Source organism: Aethalodelphis obliquidens, unplaced genomic scaffold (assembly GCF_003676395.1).
Source record: "Aethalodelphis obliquidens isolate GAN/ISIS:26980383/991018 unplaced genomic scaffold, ASM367639v1 scaffold21, whole genome shotgun sequence".
Taxonomy (NCBI): domain Eukaryota; kingdom Metazoa; phylum Chordata; class Mammalia; order Artiodactyla; family Delphinidae; genus Aethalodelphis; species Aethalodelphis obliquidens.
Window position 1 is genome coordinate 6,795,062 of NW_020837965.1, and position 21,336 is coordinate 6,816,397.

Here is a 21,336-nt window from a genome sequence, read left to right on the forward strand (position 1 = left end):
CTGGGTCTTATGGTAGTTCTATTTGTAGTTTTTTAAGGAACCTCCATACTGTTCTCCACAGTGGTTGTATCAATTAACATTCCCACCAACGGTGTAAGAGGGTTCCCTTTTCTCCACACCCTCTCCAGCATTTATTGTTTCTAGATTTTTTGATGATGGCCATTCTGACTGGTGTGAGATGATATCTCATTGTAGTTTTGATTTGCATTTCTCTAATGATTAATGATGTTGAGCATTCTTTCATGTGTTTGTTGGCAGTCTGTATATCTTCTTTGGAGAAATGTCTATTTAGGTCTTCTGCCCATTTTTGGATGGGGTTGTTTGTGTTTTTGTTATTAAGCTGCATGAGCTGCTTATAAATTTTGGAGATTAATCCTTTGTCAGTTGCTTCATTTGCAAATATTTTCTCCCATTCTGAGGGTTGTCTTTTGGTCTTGTTTATGGTTTCCTTTGCTGCGCAAAAGCTTTTAAGTTTCATTAGGTCCCATTTGTTTATTTTTGTTTTTATTTCCATTCTCTATGAGGTGGGTCAAAAAGGACCTTGCTGTCATTTATGTCATAGAGTGTCCTGCCTATGTTTTCCTCTAAGAGTTTGATAGTTTCTGGCCTTACATTTAGGTCTTTAATCCATTTTGAGCTTATTTTTGTGTATGGTGTTAGGGAGTGATCTAATCTCATACTTTTACATGTAGCTGTCCAGTTTTCCCAGCACCACTTACTGAAGAGGCTATCCTTTCTCCATTGTACATTCCGCATCCTTTATCAAAGATAAGGTGACCATATGTGCGTGGGTTTATCTCTGGGCTCTCTATCCTGTTCCATTGATCTATCTTTCTGTTTTTGTGCCAGTACCATACTGTCTTGATTACTGTAGCTTTGTAGTATAGTCTGAAGTCAGGAAGCCTGATTCCTCCAGCTCCGTTTTTCGTTCTCAAGATTGCTTTGGCTATTCGGGGTCTTTTGTGTTTCCATACAAATTGTGAAAATTTTTGTTCTAGTTCTGTGAAAAATGCCAGTGGTCGTTTGATAGGGATTGCATTGAATGTGTAGATTGCTTTGGGTAGTAGAGTCATTTTCACAATGTTGATTCTTCCAATCCAAGAACATGGGATATCTCTCCATCTATTTGTATCATCTTTAATTTCTTTCATCAGTGTCTTATAATTTTTTGCATACAGGTCTTTTGTCTCCTTAGGTAGGTTTATTCCTAGATATTTTATTCTTTTTGTTGCAATGGTAAATGGGAGTGTTTTCTTGATTTCACTTTCAGATTTTTCATCATTAGTGTATAGGAATGCCAGAGATTTCTGTGCATTCATTTTGTATCCTGCTACTTTCCCAAATTCATTGATTAGCTCTAGTAGTTTTCTGGTAGCATCTTTAGGATTCTCTATGTATAGCATCATGTCATCTGCAAATAGTGACAGCTTTACTTCTTCTTTTCCGATTTGGATTCCTTTTATTTCCTTTTCTTCTCTGATTGCTGTAGCTAAAACTTCCAAAACTATGTTGAATAAGAGTGGTGAGAGTGGGCAAACTTGTCTTGTTCCTGATCTTAGTGGAAATGCTTTCAGTATTTCACCATTGAGGACAATGTTTGCTGTGGGTTTGTCATATATGGCCTTTATTATGTTGAGGAAAGTTCCCTCTATGCCTACTTTCTGCAGGGTTTTTATCATAAATGGGTGTTGAATTTTGTCAAAACCTTTCTCTGCATCTATTGAGATGATCATATGGGTTTTCTCCTTCAGTTTGTTAATATAGTGTATCACGTTGATTGATTTGCGTATATTGAAGAATCCTTGCATTCCTGGAATAAACCCCACTTGATCATGGTGTATGATCCGTTTAATATGCTGTTGGATTCTGTTTGCTAGTATTTTGTTGAGGATTTTTGCATCTATGTTCATCAGTGATATTGGCCTGTAGTTTTCTTTCTTTGTGACATCCTTGTCTGGTTTTGGTATCAGGGTGATGGTGGCCTCGTAGAATGAGTTTGGGAGTGTTCCTCCCTCTGCTATATTTTGGAAGAGTTTGAGAAGGAAAGGTGATAGGTCTTCTCTAAATGTTTGATAGAATTCGCCTGTAAAGCCATCTCGTCCTGGGCTTTTGCTTGTTGGAAGATTCTTAATCACAGTTTCAATTTCAGTGCTTGTGATTGGTCTGTTCATATTTTCTATTTCTTCCTGATTCAGTCTTGGCACGTTGTGCTTTTCTAAGAATTTGTCCATATCTTCCAGGTTGTCCATTTTATTGGCATAGTGTTGCTTGTAGTAATCTCTCATGATCTTTTGTATTTCTGCAGTGTCAGTTGTTACTTCTTTTTCATTTCTAATTCTATTGATTTCAGTCTTCTCCCTTTTTTTCTTGATGAGTCTGGCTAATGGTTTATCAATTATTTTTATCCTTTCAAAGAACCAGCTTTTAGTTTTATTGATCTTTGCTATCGTTTCCTTCATTTCTTTTTCATTTATTTCTGATCTGATTTTTATGATTTCTTTCCTCCTGCTAACTTTGGGATGTTTTGTTCTTCTTTCTCTAATTGCTTTAGGTGCAAGGTTAGGTTGTTTATTCGAGATGTTTCCTGTTTCTTAAGATAGGATTGTATTGCTATAAACTTCCCTCTTAGAACTGCTTTTGCTGCATCCCATAGATTTTGAGTCATCGTGTCTCCATTGTCATTTGTTTCTAGGTATTTTTTGATTTCCTCTTTGATTTCTTCAGTGATCACTTCGTTATTAAGTAGTGTATTGTTTAGCCTCCACGTGTTTGTATTTTTTACAGATCTTTTCCTGTAATTGATATCTAGTCTCATAGCATTGTGGTCGGAAAAGATACTTGTTACAATTTCAATTTTCTTAAATTTACCAAGGCTTGATTTGTGACCCAAGATATGATCTATCCTGGAGAATGTTCCATGAGCACTTGAGAAAAATGTGTATTCTGTTGTTTTTGGATGGAATGTCCTATAAATATCAATTAAGTCCATCTTGTTTAATGTATCATTTAAAGCTTGTGTTTCCTTGTTTATTTTCATTTTGGATGATCTGTCCATTGGTGAAAGTGGGGTGTTAAAGTCCCCTAATATGAATGTGTTACTGTCGATTTCCCCTTTTATGGCTCTTAGTATTTGCCTTATGTATTGAGGTGCACCTATGTTGGGTGCATAAATATTTACAATTGTTATATCTTCTTCTTGGATCGATCCCTTGATCATTATGTAGTGTCCTTCTTTGTCTCTTCTAATAGTCTTTATTTTAAAGTCTATTTTGTCTGATATGAGAATTGCTACTCAGCTTTCTTTTGGTTTCCATTTGCATGAAATACCTTTTTCCATCCCCTTACTTTCAGGCTGTATGTGTCTCTAGGTCTGAAGTGGGTCTCTTGTAGACAGCAAATATATGGGTCTTGTTTTTGTATCCATTCAGCCAATCTGTGTCTTTTGGTGGGAGCATTTAGTCCATTTACATTTAAGGTAATTATCGATATGTATGTTCCCATTCCCATTTTCTTAATTGTTTGGGTTCGTTATTGTAGGTCTTTTCCTTCTTTTGTGTTTGTTGCCTAGAGAAGTTCCTTTAGCATTTGTTGTAAAGCTGGTTTGGTGGTGCTGAACTCTCTCAGCTTTTGCTTGTCTGTAAAGGTTTTAATTTCTCCATCAAATCTGAATGAGATCCTTGCTGGGTAGAGTAATCTTTGTTGCACGTTTTTCTCCTTCATCACTTTCAATATGTCCTGCCACTCTCTTCTGGCTTGCAGAGTTTCTGCTGAAAGATCAGCTGTTAACCTTATGGGGATTCCCTTGTGTGTTATTTATTGTTTTTCCCTTGCTGCTTTTAATATGCTTTCTTTGTATTTAATTTTTGACAGTTTGATTTATATGTGTCTTGGCGTATTTCTCCTTGGATTTATTCTGTATGGGACTCTCTGTGCTTCCTGGACTTGATTAACTATTTCCTTTCCCATATTAGGGAAGTTTTCAACTATAATCTCTTCAAATACTTTCTCAGTCCCTTTCTTTTTCTCTTCGTCTTCTGGAACCCCTATAATTCGAATGTTGGTGCATTTAATATTGTCCCAGAGGTCTCTGAGACTGTCCTCAGTTCTTTTCATTCTTTTTTCTTTATTCTGCTCTGCATTAGTCATTTCCACTATTTTATCTTCCAGGTCACTTATCCATTCTTCTGCCTCAGTTATTCTGCTATTGACCTCATCTAGAGTATTTTTCATTTCATTTATTGTGTTGTTCATCATTGTTTGTTTCATCTTTAGTTCTTCTAGGTCCTTGTTAAATGTTTCTTGCATTTTGTCTATTCTATTTCCAAGATTTTGGATCTTTACTATCATTATTCTGAATTCTTTTTCAGGTAGACTGCCTATTTCCTCTTCATTTGTTAGGTCTGGTGGGTTTTTATCTTGCTCCTTCATCTGCTGTGTGTTTTTCTCTCTTTTCATTTTGCTTATCTTACTGTGTTTGGGGTCTCCTTTTTGCAGGCTGAAGGTTCGTGGTTCCTGTTGTTTTTAGTGTCTGTCCCCAGTGGCTAAGGTTGGTTCAGTGGGTTGTGTAGGCTTCCTGGTGGAGGGTACTAGTGCCTGTGTTCTGGTGGATGAGGCTGGATCTTGTCTTTCTGGTGGGCAAGTCCACATCTGGTGGTGTGTTTTGGGGTGTCTGTAGACTTATTATGATTTTGGGCAGCCTCTCTGCTAATGGGTGGGGTTGTGTTCCTGTCTTGCTAGTTGTTTGGCATGGGATGTCCAGCACTGTAGCTTGCTGGTCGTTGAGTGAAGCTGGGTGCTGGTGTTGAGATGGAAATCTCTGGGAGATTTTCGCCGTTTGATATTACGTGGAGCTGAGAGGTCTGTTGTTGACCAGTGTCCTGAAGTTGGCTCTCCCACCTCAGAGGCACAGCATTGACTCCTGGCTGCAGCACCAAGAGCCTTTCATCCACAGGGCTCCTTAATTTGGGATGATTCATTGTCTATTCATGTATTCCACAGATGCAGGGTACATTAAGTTGATTGTGGAGCTTTAATCCGCTGCTTCTGAGGCTGCTGGGAGAGATTTCCCTTTCTCTTCTTTGTTCTCACAGCTCCCAGGGGCTCAGCTTTGGATTTGGCCCCACCTGTGCGTGTGGGTCGCCGGAGGGCGTCTGTTCTTTGCTCAGACAGGACAGGGTTAAAGGAGCCGCTGATTCGGAGGCTCTGGCTCACTCAGGCCGGGGGTAGGGAGGGTCACGGAGTGCGGGGCGGGCCTGCGGCGGCAGAGGCCGGCGTGACGTTGCCAGCCTGAGGCGCGCCATGCGTTCTCCTGGGGGAGTTGTCCCTGGATCCCGGGACCCTGGCAGTGGCGGGCTGCACAGGCTCCCCGGAATGGGGGTGTGGATTGTGACCTGTGTTCGCACACAGGCTTCTTGGTGGCGGCAGCAGCGGCCTTAGTGTCTCATGTCTGTCTCTGGGGTCCGCACTTTTAGCCGCGGCTCGCGCCCGTCTCTGGAGCTCCTTTAAGCAGCGCTCTTAATCCCCTCTCCTCGCGCACCAGGAAACAAAGAGGGAAGAAAAAGTCTCTTGCCTCTTTGGCAGGTCCAGACTTTTCCCCGGACTCCTTCCCGGCTAGCCGCGGTGCACTAACCCCCTGCAGGCTGTGTTCACGCCGCCAACCCCAGTCCTCTCCCGGCACTCCGACTGAAGCCGGAGCCTCAGCTCCCAGCCCCGCCCGCCCCTGCGGGTGAGCAGACAAGCCTCTCGGGCTGGTGAGTGCTGGTCGGCCCTGATCCTCTGTGCGGGAATCTCTACGCTTTGCCTTCTGCACCCCTGTTGCTGTGCTCTCCTCCGCGGCTCCGAAGCTCCCCCACTCCGCCACCCGCAATGTCCGCCCGCGAAGGGGCTTCCTAGTGTGTGGACACTTTTCCTCCTTCACAGCTCACTCCCGCTGGTGCAGGACCCGTCCCTATCCTTTTGTCTCTGTTTATTTTTTTCTTTTGCCCTAACCAGGTACGTGGGGAGTTTCTTGCCTTTTGGGAGGCCTGAGGTCTTCTGCCAGCGTTCAGTAGGTGTTCTGTAGGAGTTGTTCCACGTGTAGATGTATTTCTGGTGTATCTGTGGGGAGGAAGGTGATCTCCGCGTCTTACTCTTCCGCCATCTTCCCAGAAGTCCTATGTCTGAGTCTTTAAGAGAGTAAATCTTAAGTGTTCTCACCCCACTACATCTCACCACATTACATCTGTGTGAGGTGATGGATATGTTAATTAGCTTGATTGTGGTAATCATTTCACAGTGTATACATGTATCAGAACAGCACTTTGTACACCATAAATATATACAATTTTTATTTGTCAATTATACCTCAATAAAGTTGGACATTGTTTTAATTAATTTTTTAATTCAATAGAAGAGATGGAAGATACAGTCAAGGAATTTTACCAGAAGATTCAATAAAAATAATAGCAGAAAATTATAAGAAAAGATGGAGATATGTCTGATGGTTCCAGGATGGTCCTTTTCCACTTACCAGGAATTCCAGGGAAGAAACTCAAGTTACTGTGTTATTCCAAGGCACAAGTTATCCTGGGAACAATACCAAAAATTGTCTTACAGGTGAAGAGCACAGGTCTCCAGATTGAAGGACCCCTCTATCCCAGTGTCCAGCACAATAAATGAAAAAAGATCTATATCTATATCAAGGCACACTTTCATGAAATCTCACACCAGGGAAGAGAAGGCCATATAATTATTTCACAATATACACATATCTCAAATCATCATGTTGTACACCTTGCACGTAATATATGTCAATTATATCTCAATAAAGCTGAGAGAGAGAGAAGGCTATAAAAGCTGTCAGAGAGTAAAATCACATCAATGAACAAAGAATATATGGAATCTAAATAAAAAAGAAAAATGGTTCTGAAGAACCTAGGGGCAGGACAGGAATAAAGACACAGAGGTAGAGAATGGACTTGAGGACACGAGGAAGGGTAAGGGTAAGCTGCGACAAAGTGAGAGAGTGTCATGGACATATATACACCACCAAACATAAAATAGATAGCTAGTGGAAAGCAGCTGCATAGCACAGGGAGATCAGCTCGGTGCTTTGTGACCACCTAGAGGGGTGGGATAGGGAGGGTGGGAGGGAGATGCAAGAGGGAGGGATATGGGGACATATGTATACTGATAGCTGATTCACTTTGTTATAAAGCAGAAACTAACACACCATTGTAAAGCAATTATACTCCAATAAAGATGTTAAAAAAAAAATGACCAAAGAATAAGAACCTGAATGGCACCGTACTTACCAAAAGCAACACTGGGTGCTAGAATTCAATAGAGTAAAGCCTTTAGAATTCTGAAGAAAAGTGATTTGCAACCTAAAATTTATAGCCAGGTAAAGTGTCAATTGAATACAAGAGTAGGGAAAAAAGTCATTTTCAGTCATACAAGGACTCAGAAAATATCTTGCATATATGACCTCCAAAAAATTACTTGGAAATGTACTCCAGGGAATTCCCTGGTGGTCCAGTGGTTTGGACTCTGCACTTTCACCACTGAGGGCGTGGGTTCAATCCCTGGTGGGGGAACTAAGATCTTGTAAGCCGGGAAAAGAAAAAGAAAGAAAGGAAGGAAGGAAGAAAAGAAAGAAAGAAGGAAAAAGAGAGAGAGAGAGAGGGAAGGAGGGAGGAAGGAAGGAAGGAAGGAATAAAATGTACTCCAGTGAAATGAGGGAGAAAACCAAGAAAGAAGACAACACAGAATTCAGGAAGAGACTTGCGCTGGAGAGAGGGCAGAGACTTAGAGAAGCGTGAACTGTAGACATTGGAGGAACCATGGGTTTCAAGCTGGAAAGCAACAAAACTTGTTCTTTCCAAGTTTTAGAAAGAACATCCTGTCCTAAGTCTGAAGGCAGAATTAGTAGACACTTTCTGGGAGACGAGTCCGGAAGTTTTTGCAAAACTCAGTTGAAATGTAATCCAGACCTAAACTAAGGTGGTAGTTATGAGAACCATGACACTGTAGACCCATAAACAGCAGAGCTGAAATCTGATTGGGGGTCTAGCTCAATTGCATTTTACTGTAAACATTCATGGCATGAATACTGAACAAGGACAAGAGAGAATCCACAAGGACATAAGCCCTGGAAGATGGCACTTGGTGGGCAGGAAATAAAGAAATACCAGCAGGCTTAGAGGGAAGAATCATTCCATTGGGTAATTTTGAAAAGAGAGACAGTGCTACATCCACTGGGAGGTATAGGAGCTCCTACCTTCCTTTCTGCAACACTCAGAGCTGTCTGATTAAAACTTTAGATCTCTGCAACAGAGGTTAAATTTTTTTAAAAGGGGGGGGGGGGTTGAAGGGGAAGCCGTTGTTCCCCTTGCTTGACTCTGTAAGGGCTGAAGTAGCACCAGTGCAGCAGCCTACATCAGGAGAGGGCCGTACCTCAGAGCACTTCAGGAGCAGTAGGCTTAATGGATACTTAGAGCTACATCAAGTGGCTCATGCCAGTGGGGAGTGAGATGGCTCCAGATAGATTCTAATTTGGGCTGTAAGCAGTCTGTGGCCCTGAGATGAGGTTGGAGAGGAAGGCAAGGGCCAGATCTGCAGGGCCTTGACAAGCATGGTATGAAGACTAGATGTTATTCATGTACATTAGGAAGTCACTGCAAGGTTTTGAGCAGGAGAATGACCTTGCTCCACCCATATGTTACGACTACTCTACTGCTGTGTGGAGAATGGACTGGAAGGGAGTAAGAGCTGACAAGAAAACTACCACAGCAAGAGATGCTGTTAGCTTGAACCAGAGAGCTTCCATTAGAGATGCAAATACGAGCTCTTCTGGAGTTCACATCCCTGTATTTTGCTCGATTAAATGGACGAGGAGCAGGTTGGTGTCAGGGTGGGGGATTAGAAGCTAAATTTGGGATGGATCTGTCAAGTTGGAGATGCCTGTGAAAAATCCATATGGAAATGTCAAATAAGCAGTTGACTATATAAGCCAAGATCTGGGCTGGAGCTGTATTTGCTTGGTTCCTTGCTTCTGATTTGAGCTTAAACTCCAGATTGTGGCAAGGAGGGCATTAACATTGAACACCTACTATAGGCCAAGTACCAATTATGTTACAGATGTTTCCATCACAAAGTTTATGCACATTTTCCAAAAACGCCTTCCCAATTCAGCCCCACTAGAGGCTACCTGGGAAACGCTCATTGCAGACACTCAGACAAATCAGGGAGTAAATTCCTCCCCCCCACCAGGTTGCTAACGAGTTCCTGGAGGGGTTGCTGCACCTGGATCTATGTTCAAAGACTCCAGAGACCTGAAGATATGAAGGAGCCTGGTGATAATCCCAGCCCCCAGCCACTGAGCTGTCCTAACCTTCAAGCCTTCCTGGCTGAGTCCCAGACAGCACAGAGCAGACACAAACCATCCCCTCCATGCCCTGTTCAAATTCCTGGCCCACAAAAGCTATGCTTGTAATAAAAAGATTGTTGTTTGATGCCATTTAGTTTGGGGGTATTTTGTCATGCAGTAACAGGAATGGTTACTAAAGTGTTTTCTCAAGAAATATCTATTTAAAGACACAGACCTACTAGAGAATGGACTTGAGGATACGGGGAGGGGAAAGGGTAAAAAAAAGAAATATCTATTAAAATGCAAACGCACTACTTGGAAGGATAAACTCTTTCAGATGAACACACACAATCAGTGTATCCAACAGACAGCAAAGCAGAAAAAAGGAGCCAAGAGATGCTCTCTTGTTTCACCGACAGAAAAGAGACACGTAAGTGGCCTCCAGAAAACCGGAGGCATAAAGATGGCCACACCATGAAGACACACGGCTAAAAGAGAAAGAGATGCATCCAAAGGAAGATGAGGCAGGAGAGCAAAGTCCAGCCTCATTTACCTCACAGTTGGGCTTAATTCCTCAACTCTCTCACTAACCACAAAGTTATTCATTTAGGCCAGTTTTTCCAAATGTACTTGCTTAACGTTAAAAATCACCTGGGGATCATATAGTAACAAGCACCAAGGGTAATTATTACCCCCAGGCAAGTTTGGGAAATGCTGAAATATGGAATTTTTAAATTAAATATAAAAAAAAAGCAAACGTGACAGCCTCCCCCCAATAATCACAGTTCTGCAGTGAATGGGGTTAATACTCAAGCTTCCTGTTTATAAAAAGCAAGTTGCAAGTTCTAGCAGCCTTGAACCCTGAGAATGTAAATCCCAGCTAAGTCCAATTACAATAATGTGGAGTAGAAGTTGAAAATATTGGAATTCATTTGCTAATCAGTCATTACTAATTACATGAAACATTAAAAATATGATTGTAAAAAGAAGGAATATTTAATGAAGGTCAATTTAATTCAATTGATAAAATATAAAATAAGAGAGATGTTAGTTTAAATATTTATGGTCTTATTCAGGCTGTTACTCAACACAAGTAAAAATGATGGAGCAAGATACATAACCTGGATTCTGTGGGACTGAGAAAAGAGCAGGAAATGTCACACTAAAAGCCATGAATTAATTCTACTTTAGTAACTGACACTAATGTCTACACTGTCCCCAGCCTCACCACCTCAATCTGAATCTCATTTCAAATTGTTAATATAAATCCTGGAGTTTTCTTTCCCGGAATACATTTAGAGCCTTCTAAGGAATCTGTGGCGAGATTGTTCTGAGTCATGAAGTCACCATGTAACTGGTTATGACTCCCAAGTTCTGCGTCATTAGGAGAAGACTTTCATGATACTGGTATTGATCCATATCGATGAACACTTTATCAATCCCAAAACCCTAGCCCCCACAGAGACTGGGAGCAATTTAGTCCCCTCTGAGCCTGTTCAAATTTATTGCTCTTGCCTCTTGAGACCATTTAGTAGTTATATGATGTAGTTTTATTTATATGATGAGTAAAATTGACATCCATCTCTGATTCCCAGAGTTTGTGTGTATTGTAATGGGTAAAACAAAATGTCTGCTGAACTATGTATTATTTGTACTGATAGATCCTGGAGTTCTAAACAATAGAAATGGAAGTCCCTTGCAACATACCAACTTAAAAGCATAATATCCATCCTTAGACCAGTGGCTGTGTGTAATAACTCAGAGTGCATATTCTACAGCAGAAAGCATCGTGTCATCTCCCCATTAATCTCAGGCCTGTCTGTCTTTCTGGCCAAGAACTGGAAGGCCCTGGCTGCTCACCATCTCTCTGTATCACTGTTCTCTCCCTCCCAGGGATGTCTCTCATACCAGTGTTACTGCCCTGCCATCCAAAGGCCTGGAACACCTGAAGGAATTGATAGCAAGAAACACTTGGACTCTAAAGCAACTTCCACTTTCCTTGAGTTTCCTTCATCTCACACGGGCTGACCTTTCTTATCCGAGCCACTGCTGTGCTTTTAAGAATCAGAAGAAAATCAGAGGGTAAGTGACAGTGTCTGGAATAAGTGACAAAAGGCTTTGGTGGAAGTTGAATTAATTTCTGGGTTTGAGGAAGAAGCTCTGTGGTTTGAAAACCAGGTGAAGAAGAATTTGGAAACATCCGTCAGAGACATGAAGTTCATGGGACACAGTGACTGCAGACCGAAAGTGGTTGCAGATAAGAAATAAGGCCTGTGTCGCTGGATCACAGCAGGGGAGGGAAGGATTTTAGGTGATGTTGTAGGAGAGGCAGGAATCTTGTAGAGGTTACATGACATGATTTCTGGCCTCCAGACCCAACCCATATTAGGTGCCACAACTATGAGGACGAACTTAGGAACAACACAAGCAATTGGATTACCTGGTCAGTTCAGGCCTTGCAAATGACACAGCTCCCTGGTTACAGTGTGGGCTTTGTAGTCACCTGGGTTTGTGTCCCAGCTTTGCCACTTCCTAGCTGTGTTATCCCACCCTACTCACTTAACCTTCCTGAGCCTTTGTGAAGGGAGATCGTAATGCTACCATTTACGGAGGTTTTGAGAAGAGCAAATGAGAAACTGAGTAGAAAACACCTATCACCATGACCTGGAATTTAAGTTCTCATAATATGTATTATTTTATTAACAGGCTGCTTGTGGGGCTGCAAAAGAGGGATGGCCTTCTTTTTCTCCCATGCTCTCTCTGAATCTTGTCTTCACCTACAGTTTCACTCTGCATCATTTCCCCTTTTGTGTCTGTTCTTCATTTATCTCTTATTCACTCCCTCTTGGTTTCTATATAATATCTGCGGGTTGACTTCCTGCACTCAGACTAGCAGTTGTAAATAAGTTGGGATCTAGCTGTGGGGATAGAAGCAAACAGGAAAGTTGAACAGCTGTGCAAAGAAAGCTACTGCGGGCATAACAGTGGCAGAAAACTAGGAGTGGGATATGGGGACGGTGTCAGCCAGCCCTGAGCAGAAAAGGGACCAGGGACGGGCGGGAGGCTAAAGTGGACCCCGAGGGCAGTATCCAGATTTCTCGTCACCCTCCAAACAGGTTGGAATAGGCAGTCCACCAGGCATTTTAAGCAGAGCTCAATAGATGAATCTGCTCAGCAGCTAAAGCCAGTTAAAGAATCCCATTTGGGGAATTCTCTGGTGGTCCAGGGGTTAAGACTCTGTGCTTCCACTGCAGTGGGCACTGGTTCGATCCCTGGTCGAGGAACTAAGATCCTGCATGCCATGTGGCGTGGCCCAAAAAAAAAAAGAATCCCTTTTCATATCAGTCTGGAGAGCTAGTGAAACACTAAATCTTACTTCCATAAGCATGTCTGAACAATAGTGTCCATTTATTCATTTGTTCAATAAATATTTATTGAGCACCTGTTATGTGCCTGGCACTGTCCTATCCACAGCAAGAGCCTTCTTGCATTTTGTTAACGTTCTAGAATGGGAAGTCAGAAAAGAAACAGGCAAACAAAAAGAAGATATTAGATAGTGCTGTGAAGAAAATAAACACAAGGCTCAGGCAATGTATTAAGGAAGACGAAGGAAGCCTCTTCTGAGGAAAGAAAATCTGAGTTTAAAACTGAATAATGAGTAGAGGCAGCCATGAGTTTTTCAGGCAAAGGGAACATGGAATTCTAAAGCTCTGAAGAGGAAAAAAAAATAATAATAGTAACCAAAATATACATGGCACTAACAATGTTCCAGGTGCTGTCATAAGAACTTCAAAATGATAAACTCATCTAATCCTTTAACAATCCAAAATGAAATAGATACTCTCCCTATCCCGTTCTACAAATGCATAAACCAATGTTCATAGACCTACCCAAGATGAAACAGCCAGTAAATAGTAGAATCAGATCCTAACCTAGGCAGATTGGCTCTAGCATCCATACTTTTTTTTTTTTTTTAAGTCACTGCTGTTCTTGAACCGGTTGCAGACGAGAAATAAAGACCAATGTCAGTGGATCACACTTGGAGAGGGGAGGGTTATAGGAAATGACATAGGAGAGACAGGCCTGACCAGATCATGTAGAATCTCACAGAATCATGTATATCATACGAAGTAGTTTGCATATTTTGCTAAGTGTTGTGGGGACTATTAGAGGGTTTTCAGCAAGTGGTGACTTATATCTACTGCCTTGCAGAATCCTTGAGTCTTTAATGTGTAATGAGAGCAGTATTCGGAGCCTGCGTCAGAGAAAATCTGTGAAAGCTGTAAATGGTCCCTTCGAACAAGAATATGAAGAGGATCTGGGTGACGGCAGCGCTGGGTACAAGGAAAACTCCAAGTTCCAGGATACCCACAGCAACTCTCATTATTACGTCTTCTTAGAAGAACAAGAGGATGAGATCATTGGTTTTGGCCAAGAGCTCAAAAACCCCCAGGAAGAGACCCTACAGGCCTTCGACAGCCATTATGACTACACCGTGTGTGGGGGCAGTGAAGACATGGTGTGTACCCCCAGGTCGGATGAGTTCAACCCCTGTGAAGACATAATGGGCTACAAATTCCTGAGAATCGTGGTGTGGTTTGTTAGTCTGCTGGCTCTCCTGGGCAATGTTTTTGTCCTGGTCATCCTCCTCACGAGCCACTACAAACTGACTGTCCCACGCTTTCTCATGTGCAACTTGGCCTTCGCAGATTTCTGCATGGGGATGTACCTGCTCCTCATAGCCTCCGTAGACCTCTACACGCAGTCTGAGTACTACAACCATGCCATCGACTGGCAGACAGGCCCTGGGTGCAACACAGCTGGTTTCTTCACCGTCTTTGCCAGCGAATTGTCAGTGTACACACTGACAGTCATCACCCTGGAGCGCTGGTACGCCATCACCTTCGCAATGCGCCTGGACCGCAAGATCCGCCTCAGGCACGCCTACGCCATCATGGTTGGGGGCTGGGTTTGCTGCTTCTTGCTCGCCCTGCTCCCTTTGGTGGGAATAAGCAGCTATGCTAAGGTCAGTATCTGCCTGCCCATGGACACCGAGACTCCTCTTGCCCTGGCATATATTATCCTTGTTCTGTTGCTCAACATAGTTGCCTTTATCATCGTCTGCTCCTGTTACGTGAAGATCTACATCACAGTCCGGAATCCCCAGTACAACCCGGGGGACAAAGACACCAAAATTGCCAAAAGGATGGCTGTGTTGATCTTCACTGACTTCATGTGCATGGCCCCAATCTCATTCTATGCTCTGTCAGCACTTATGAACAAGCCTCTCATCACCGTTACCAACTCCAAAATCTTGCTGGTTCTCTTCTACCCACTTAACTCCTGTGCCAATCCATTCCTCTATGCCATTTTCACCAAAGCCTTCCAGAGGGATGTGTTTATCCTGCTCAGCAAGTTCGGTATCTGTAAACGTCAGGCTCAGGCATACCGGGGTCAGAGAATTTCTGCAAAGAACAGCACCGGTTTTCAGGTCCAAAAGGTTACCCAAGACATGAGGCAAAGTCTCCCCAACATGCAGGACAACTATGAACTGCTTGAAAACTCCCATCTAACCCCAAATAAGCAGGACCAAATCTCAAAAGAGTATAAGCAAACAGTTTTGTAAGTGGTAGGGGGACTTGGGCTGGTTTCTTGAGCATGCATTCCAACCACTGACACAACACACAGTTGACCCAACCTGCAGGTAGTGTTCAGCTCTGGAGAGGGACTAGCCTTAACCTAGTCATTGCCTCCAAGAAGGAAGAGAGGCTACCGACATGTCTGAATTCCAGGTGATATCAAAGTAATGTATACTTTCTGGAAGAGTTGCTGGATGCTAAGTGCAGTGATGACATTGTGTAAAATGCTTAATAAATATCACCTGAGCCATGTTGACATTGAGCTTTCTCACTTTCATACTAGAGATTCAGCAAATGGCAAATGCTATTAACTTGGTTGGTGACCACAAGATAAAACTGGCCCCATGTTGGTTTAGTTCCACTTCGTGTTCCCTGATACAACCCAAGAGAGTTTGAGTCCCTAGAAACTGAAAAGTCAAGCAGAACATCATGCACGGAACAGCTATTTTGACACACGAAGGAGGGGGAAGGTGTAGATTTGAGTTGTTTTTTCAGACTCTGAAACTTAATCATCTCTGCACAAGAATCTACCTGATGTGACCCAACTGTTGCCTGGAAAAACTGGCAAGATTTCAGCTGTTGTGGCTGAGCAGACTAAGAATTACTCTTCTTGGCCAGTCTTCTGGCATTAAAGATGTGAACTCTAGAAAGTACTTATAAATAGTGACAAGTGGGAATTATGAGCGGGGCACACTAGATCTCCCACTGATTAATAAAGCAGGCTGGACACTAGTTTACTATTGGATCTTGGGCAAATTACTGGGCTTCTAAAGTCTGTAGAAATGAAGGAGATTGATGGCCTCTTCCAGTTTTAAAACTCCATGTATATCCCTTTCCCTCAAAACATAGGTTGCCATGACAAAGAGAAAGAAAAACAATAAGGAAGCAGAATCTGTTTTTCCTATCTTGTAGGAAAAACAATGTGCCATCTCCTTCTCTTTGGAGCCTAGACATATGACCCAGCAAATTTTTTCTTTGTTTCATTTTTGGTTATGATGTCTGAACCAGAAATTCTATTGAGTGACCATACTGGGTTGGCTCTGAACCACTCATCTAATTATTAGATCTACACAGCTATAATTATCAGGCCAAAACCAGATTGATATTCACACAATAGAATTAGGGTTAGGGTGGTTTTGCAAATGCTTGTTATTTAGAGTTACTACTTCACTGTGCAGGTTCACTTCAAACATTTAACTTGTCTTCAGGGATTGGTTTCTTTACTTAGCCTTTTCTGACCCATAATACAGTACTAAAGAGAGGTTTCTTCTCTCTGAAACTGCCAGCTCTTTCCAACCTTGTTGACCACTGGACATAAAATCTTTATTCCCTAACAGTGCTCCCTTACTTAATATGGTCAGGATTTTTATCTATAGATGTATTCTCCAGGTTATCTGTCAAGACAGTCCCTTAATTTCATCCCAAAGGGAGATGGCATTTGCTTCTCAGTGCTCATGAACCACACTGTGCATTAAAACCACAGCATGAATTAAAAGCTTGTGTTAAGTCTATGGAGTGGGGCAAGTGGGCCCAGTGGGTCCCCAGAGATGGTGACCCTGACTTACCTGGAAACTCTCAATAGCCATACCCATTCCTGATTATCAGTGAGACATGGATTAGATGTCTTAGTAGAAATATTACACACACCTAAAATCATGACTAATCCACCAGTTCACTTGTAACTAATGAAATTAAACAAATGTGTTACCTTTGACATGTATTTCTCATCTGTAACATTTTGAAATACCACATCCTGATAAATAATGTGTTTTATCTTGAGTAGTTGAAATAATGCTTTGGAAACAGTCCTAGAAAAGTAACTTCGACAGAATTGTTGCTAAAATTTGCATTTGCAACATGAAGTAAATTTTCTTCCTATGAAATGACTATGCTGAGTCCTAAAGTATTGCTTTTTGTAATTTGTGAGCTTCTGTAGAGTTATTATTATATGTGTTAAAACTAAAGACAGGAAAAAAATTGGCACATTGGCTAATAAATCCATGTTAATAAATAAATTATTGACTACTAATAACTTAAGTATAATATTGTATCTTGGTTGTAAATGGTCTTTATGTGAAAAAATTTACTCATGGTTAAATGAATTATGATTCATTGAGAGGCAATGAATCTAAGAGAAAAAAAACGATTGGTGTTGACACTAGGAATTTATATAGCGCTCTAATGAAGATAATAAATCTACAAGACCTGGTCAGAGTTCACTTTATCTGGCAACTATCTAAAGATTTCAACTGCCTAAAGATAGACCCAAATCAGTGAGGACAAACAGCCTCAAGTCAGTCACAATAGATGTCACAAAAATTCATGCCCTAAAATTTAAGCATGTTGCTCAAAGGAGTGTCTCTCAAGAAACCCTCAAAGTTTGACTCTTGCTCTATGGATAATCTGCTGCATATCAGAAGCAGCTGATTAGAAAAAGAGAGTCTATTACAAGGCAGCACCATGAGAGGGGCAATAAAGTAAAAGTGAGGGCAAGAAGATGAAACTGGAATCATAAGAATTAAAAACAATAACAGGGCTTCCCTGGTGGCTCAGTGGTTGAGAGTCCGCCTGCCGATGCATGGGACACGGGTTCGTGCCCCGGTCTGGGAAGATCCCACATGCCGTGGAGCAGCTGGGCCCGTGAGCCATGGCTGCTGAGCCTGTGCGTCCAGAGCCTGTGCTCCGCAACGGGAGAGGCCACAACAGTGAGAGGCCTGCGTACCGCAAAAAAAAACAAAAACAAAAAAACAAAAAAAAACCAATAACAGTTTGAGAACAAATACTCCTCACTGCTTGAAGGTTTTGGAGAAAAAACTATATCATAACACAGTGGTGTGATTCTCATTCATTCTGAATACCTAAAGGGACAAGAAAAACTTGGTAGCAATACGTTCTACTTCAAAAGATATAGAGTTCCAGCTCAAAGTGATGGATGAGTTCTGGCATCTATCAATCTTCCTTTTTCAAATTCCACTGAAATGACAGTGAGAAAATATAAAATGGAATCAAGCCAAAACTGTATTGTAAACAGGAGAAATGGTACCAACAACACACCCAAGTCTTTGATGACTTTCTGAAAGATGGAAAGTTTCTGGCCTTGAGTTGGTGGATAACTTAGAGTGGAGAAGGCTGCAGCCTAGAACATACAGGATAAGGCTGTAGCTGTGGAAGGATGTGTTCTTCCTTGCAGAGTCTTAAGAGACCCCTAAGCCTGAAGGTCACAGGACTGAGAGGCTAACTATGTAATTAACTGCCAGCCCATCTCACCTGGCCCCTCCCATCCCCTCTCACTCCATTTAGTTAGAACAACTGACACATTCAGTGTTTGCCCCAGGTTGAAATCAAGAAACTTATCTTAAAGAAAGTGAATGTTCAGTGTTGATAGGGCTAAGTCCCTGGTCTGGGGCAGGGGGCAGGAAGCAGGGAACCTAGCCCACTTGCCCACTTCCTGCCCTCACATCATAAAGTGAAGCCTGGTCATTGACACAGACGCATCAACATCAGTGTCCAGTCAGGGAAAGGCATCTTGGGGGAGAAAGATCTACGCCATCAGCTGACATTAACCATTCTCATCCTTTATTCAAAACTAAAAATGAACCACAATAATTATCAGACATTTGAAGAGATGAACTGCATATCAATAGCCCAAAAAAAAGACCAAATTGAACAAAGAGAACATTTCCCTAGAAAAGACAGTTCAGAAACACAGTATTATTTTTAAATTTGTATTTGATAACATCAGAGAAATTTGAGAAAATACTGGGCTCCAAAATAATAACAAGCTACTATTTTTTTAAAAAAGTAATAATCAAAAATGAGGAGGAGTTTTGGCAAATTTAAAATGGGATTGCCAAAGCCAAGAGCTTTAATAGAAGGACTAGGAGTTAAAGTAGAGGAAATCTAAAATGAACAAATAAATAAAGATGTGAAATATCTGACAAAAGTTGAAAGATACAGAGGATTAGTCTCAAAGTCCAACATATGTCTAATAGGAGTTTTAGAGGAAATGTAGAAAATGTAATAATACCAGAGCAACAGAAGGAAGAAACTTTCTTGAACTAATAAAGATTGATAGTGTCTCCTTAGTACTAAGGGGGCGGGGGGTGAATGAAAAAGACTCACGTGTAGAACAGTCCATATAAAATGTCAGAACACCAAAAGTAAAGGGGAGATCTAAAATGTTTGAGAGCGAATCAAGAGAGAAAGAGAGAAAAACATCAGGTATTGTAAAGAATTAACAAGCAGAGTCACCTTTAATTCAAGTTAACAAATTGTATACTAGAGGTCAGTGGAACAACACTTTCAATGCTGTGGGAAAAATATTTAAATCCAGGATACTATACCTAGCCAAATGTGCATCCAAGTGGAAGGGCAAAATAATAACATGTTCATATTACAAGTACTTGGAAAGTTTACTTATTTCAGATAAATTATCCAACACTTGGAAAAAAGCAAAAAGATAACTATTTTTGGTGTGTTTTCAGTGCAGTATTGGGCTTGACTTCCTATTGTTCAGGGTATTTTACAACTTGGTAAGGACAGAGGTTAACTTGTGCAAATGATTTTGATCTGATAGAGATTCAACTAACTTCTGCATGGTTTGTGGCCCCATTAGATATTAACCAGTTTTGTATCTAACCCAGCAGTTTTATCCTAACACTTAAAATTGCTTATATATACTTAGCTTCTTAAGTGCTTTATTTTTTGGACCAATTTTAACAATTTGCTAATATCTTCATCAACTTTTAAGTTGAGTAAAGCCTTTGAAAAAAATGTTTACTTTATATTTGCAGAAGCATCATTTTCTAACACTACCTATATATCCCATCTGAAAAATTACTTGAAGTTGTACTTCAGATATGACGTAATTTCCTTTTCAATGAATCTCAACACACTCCTGGTTTTAAAGTTAATAATATTTGTGTGTCATAATTCTCTAAACATTTTAAAAATCAAATTATATGGCTCACTTATATTTACCAGTAGAATATAAGTATTACAAGTCTTGACACGTCAAAGTAATGGCACTGCTGACAAAAGTCAGGAGGGGGAGGGGGAAGGGAGAGGAGCAGGACATGATAAAGGAGCTAATTCCCTATCTTACACAGTGTGGAGGGAGGGAAGACTGCCCACAGTTAACAGAATAAGAAATAGAAGTTTGTTTCCTAAGGTTATAAAGTTGACCAGCTGAAAAACTTAAAATTAATACCAGCCTCCAAATTTTAAGGCTGAAAGTTAGGGGATTATGCTAAATCAACTAATTTCCTAATCTCCCTTATGTGCAGACAAAAGATACATTGTCTAAATATCTATAGTTCAAGTAACAGGTACCTAAGTATATAATAGTAATACAATAACAACCACCAGAAGAACTAAAATCAGAAAATGGCTAAAAGTAGTTTTCTAGGGATTGGGACTAGGGATTGAGTACTGTTAGGGGCTGAATTGAGTCCTCTCAGATTCATATGTTGAAGCCCCAACCCCCAACATGACTGTATTTGGAATAGGACCTTTTTGGAGGTAATTAATGTTAAATGCAGTCATAAGGGTAAGGGCATAATCCCATTGGACTGGTGTCCTTATAAGAAGAAGAAGAGACACCACAGCTCACTCTCATTCTTGTGCACACAGAGAAAAGGTCATGGGAGGACAGAGTGAGACGATGGCCATTTGCAAGCCAGGAAGAGAGCCCATACCAGAAACGGAATCTGACAGCACTTCAATCTTAGACTTTTAGCCTCCAGAACTGTAAGAAAATAAAATTCTGTTGTTTAAGCCACCCACTGTGTGGTATTTTGTTATGGCAGCCCAAGGTGACTAACATAGATGAAAACTTTTCAACTGGTGCTCCTCTGTACTGCTAATTTTTTTATCATATGCTTACTTTTTAAAGACATTGGAATGGAAATTATTATAATAATATTATTCTTTAAGATAATAATTTAAATGTATCATTTAAAGAAAGGTGCAGAATGGCCAATTTTATCAGGTAATTGAGTTATTATATCTTTAGAGCTATAAGAGGGAGGCAGATATCACATTGAAGGTCACTTAAACAGTAATCTGACCATTATGAAATTTAGATTTTTAGGATGTGACAAATCTAAGCCATGAGTTTTAAAGTGCCTACTTTGTAGCAATATCAAGTAAACTAAACACTAAGAAAGTAAAAGCCCTTCAGAATTTATTCTATTGGACAGTCTAATCACATTAAATCAGAATTTCTGTTTCCCTTAAATGCATTGCTGTAAGATGCACAGGGAGAATGAAGCAACTAATTGTTATATGGAATACGAATTTAGTAAGTAAAAAGAAAAACTCTGAATAAAGGAGAGGAAACTAAGATAGTGT

The 21,336-nt window shown here is 41.0% G+C and overlaps 1 protein-coding gene across 1 annotated transcript in view; it reads left to right on the forward strand.

The window, feature by feature from the left end:
- TSHR (thyroid stimulating hormone receptor) overlaps positions 1–16,981 on the forward strand; it is a 166,950-nt gene extending 149,969 nt beyond the window's left edge. Inside the window, exons 10-11 of the mRNA XM_027120220.1 lie at positions 11,240–11,428; positions 13,559–16,981. Of these exons, the coding sequence (XP_026976021.1) occupies positions 11,240–11,428; positions 13,559–14,972 (1,603 nt within the window). The 3' untranslated portion in view covers positions 14,973–16,981. The remainder of the gene's footprint in view (positions 1–11,239; positions 11,429–13,558) is intronic.
- Positions 16,982–21,336: the final 4,355 nt, after the last annotated feature.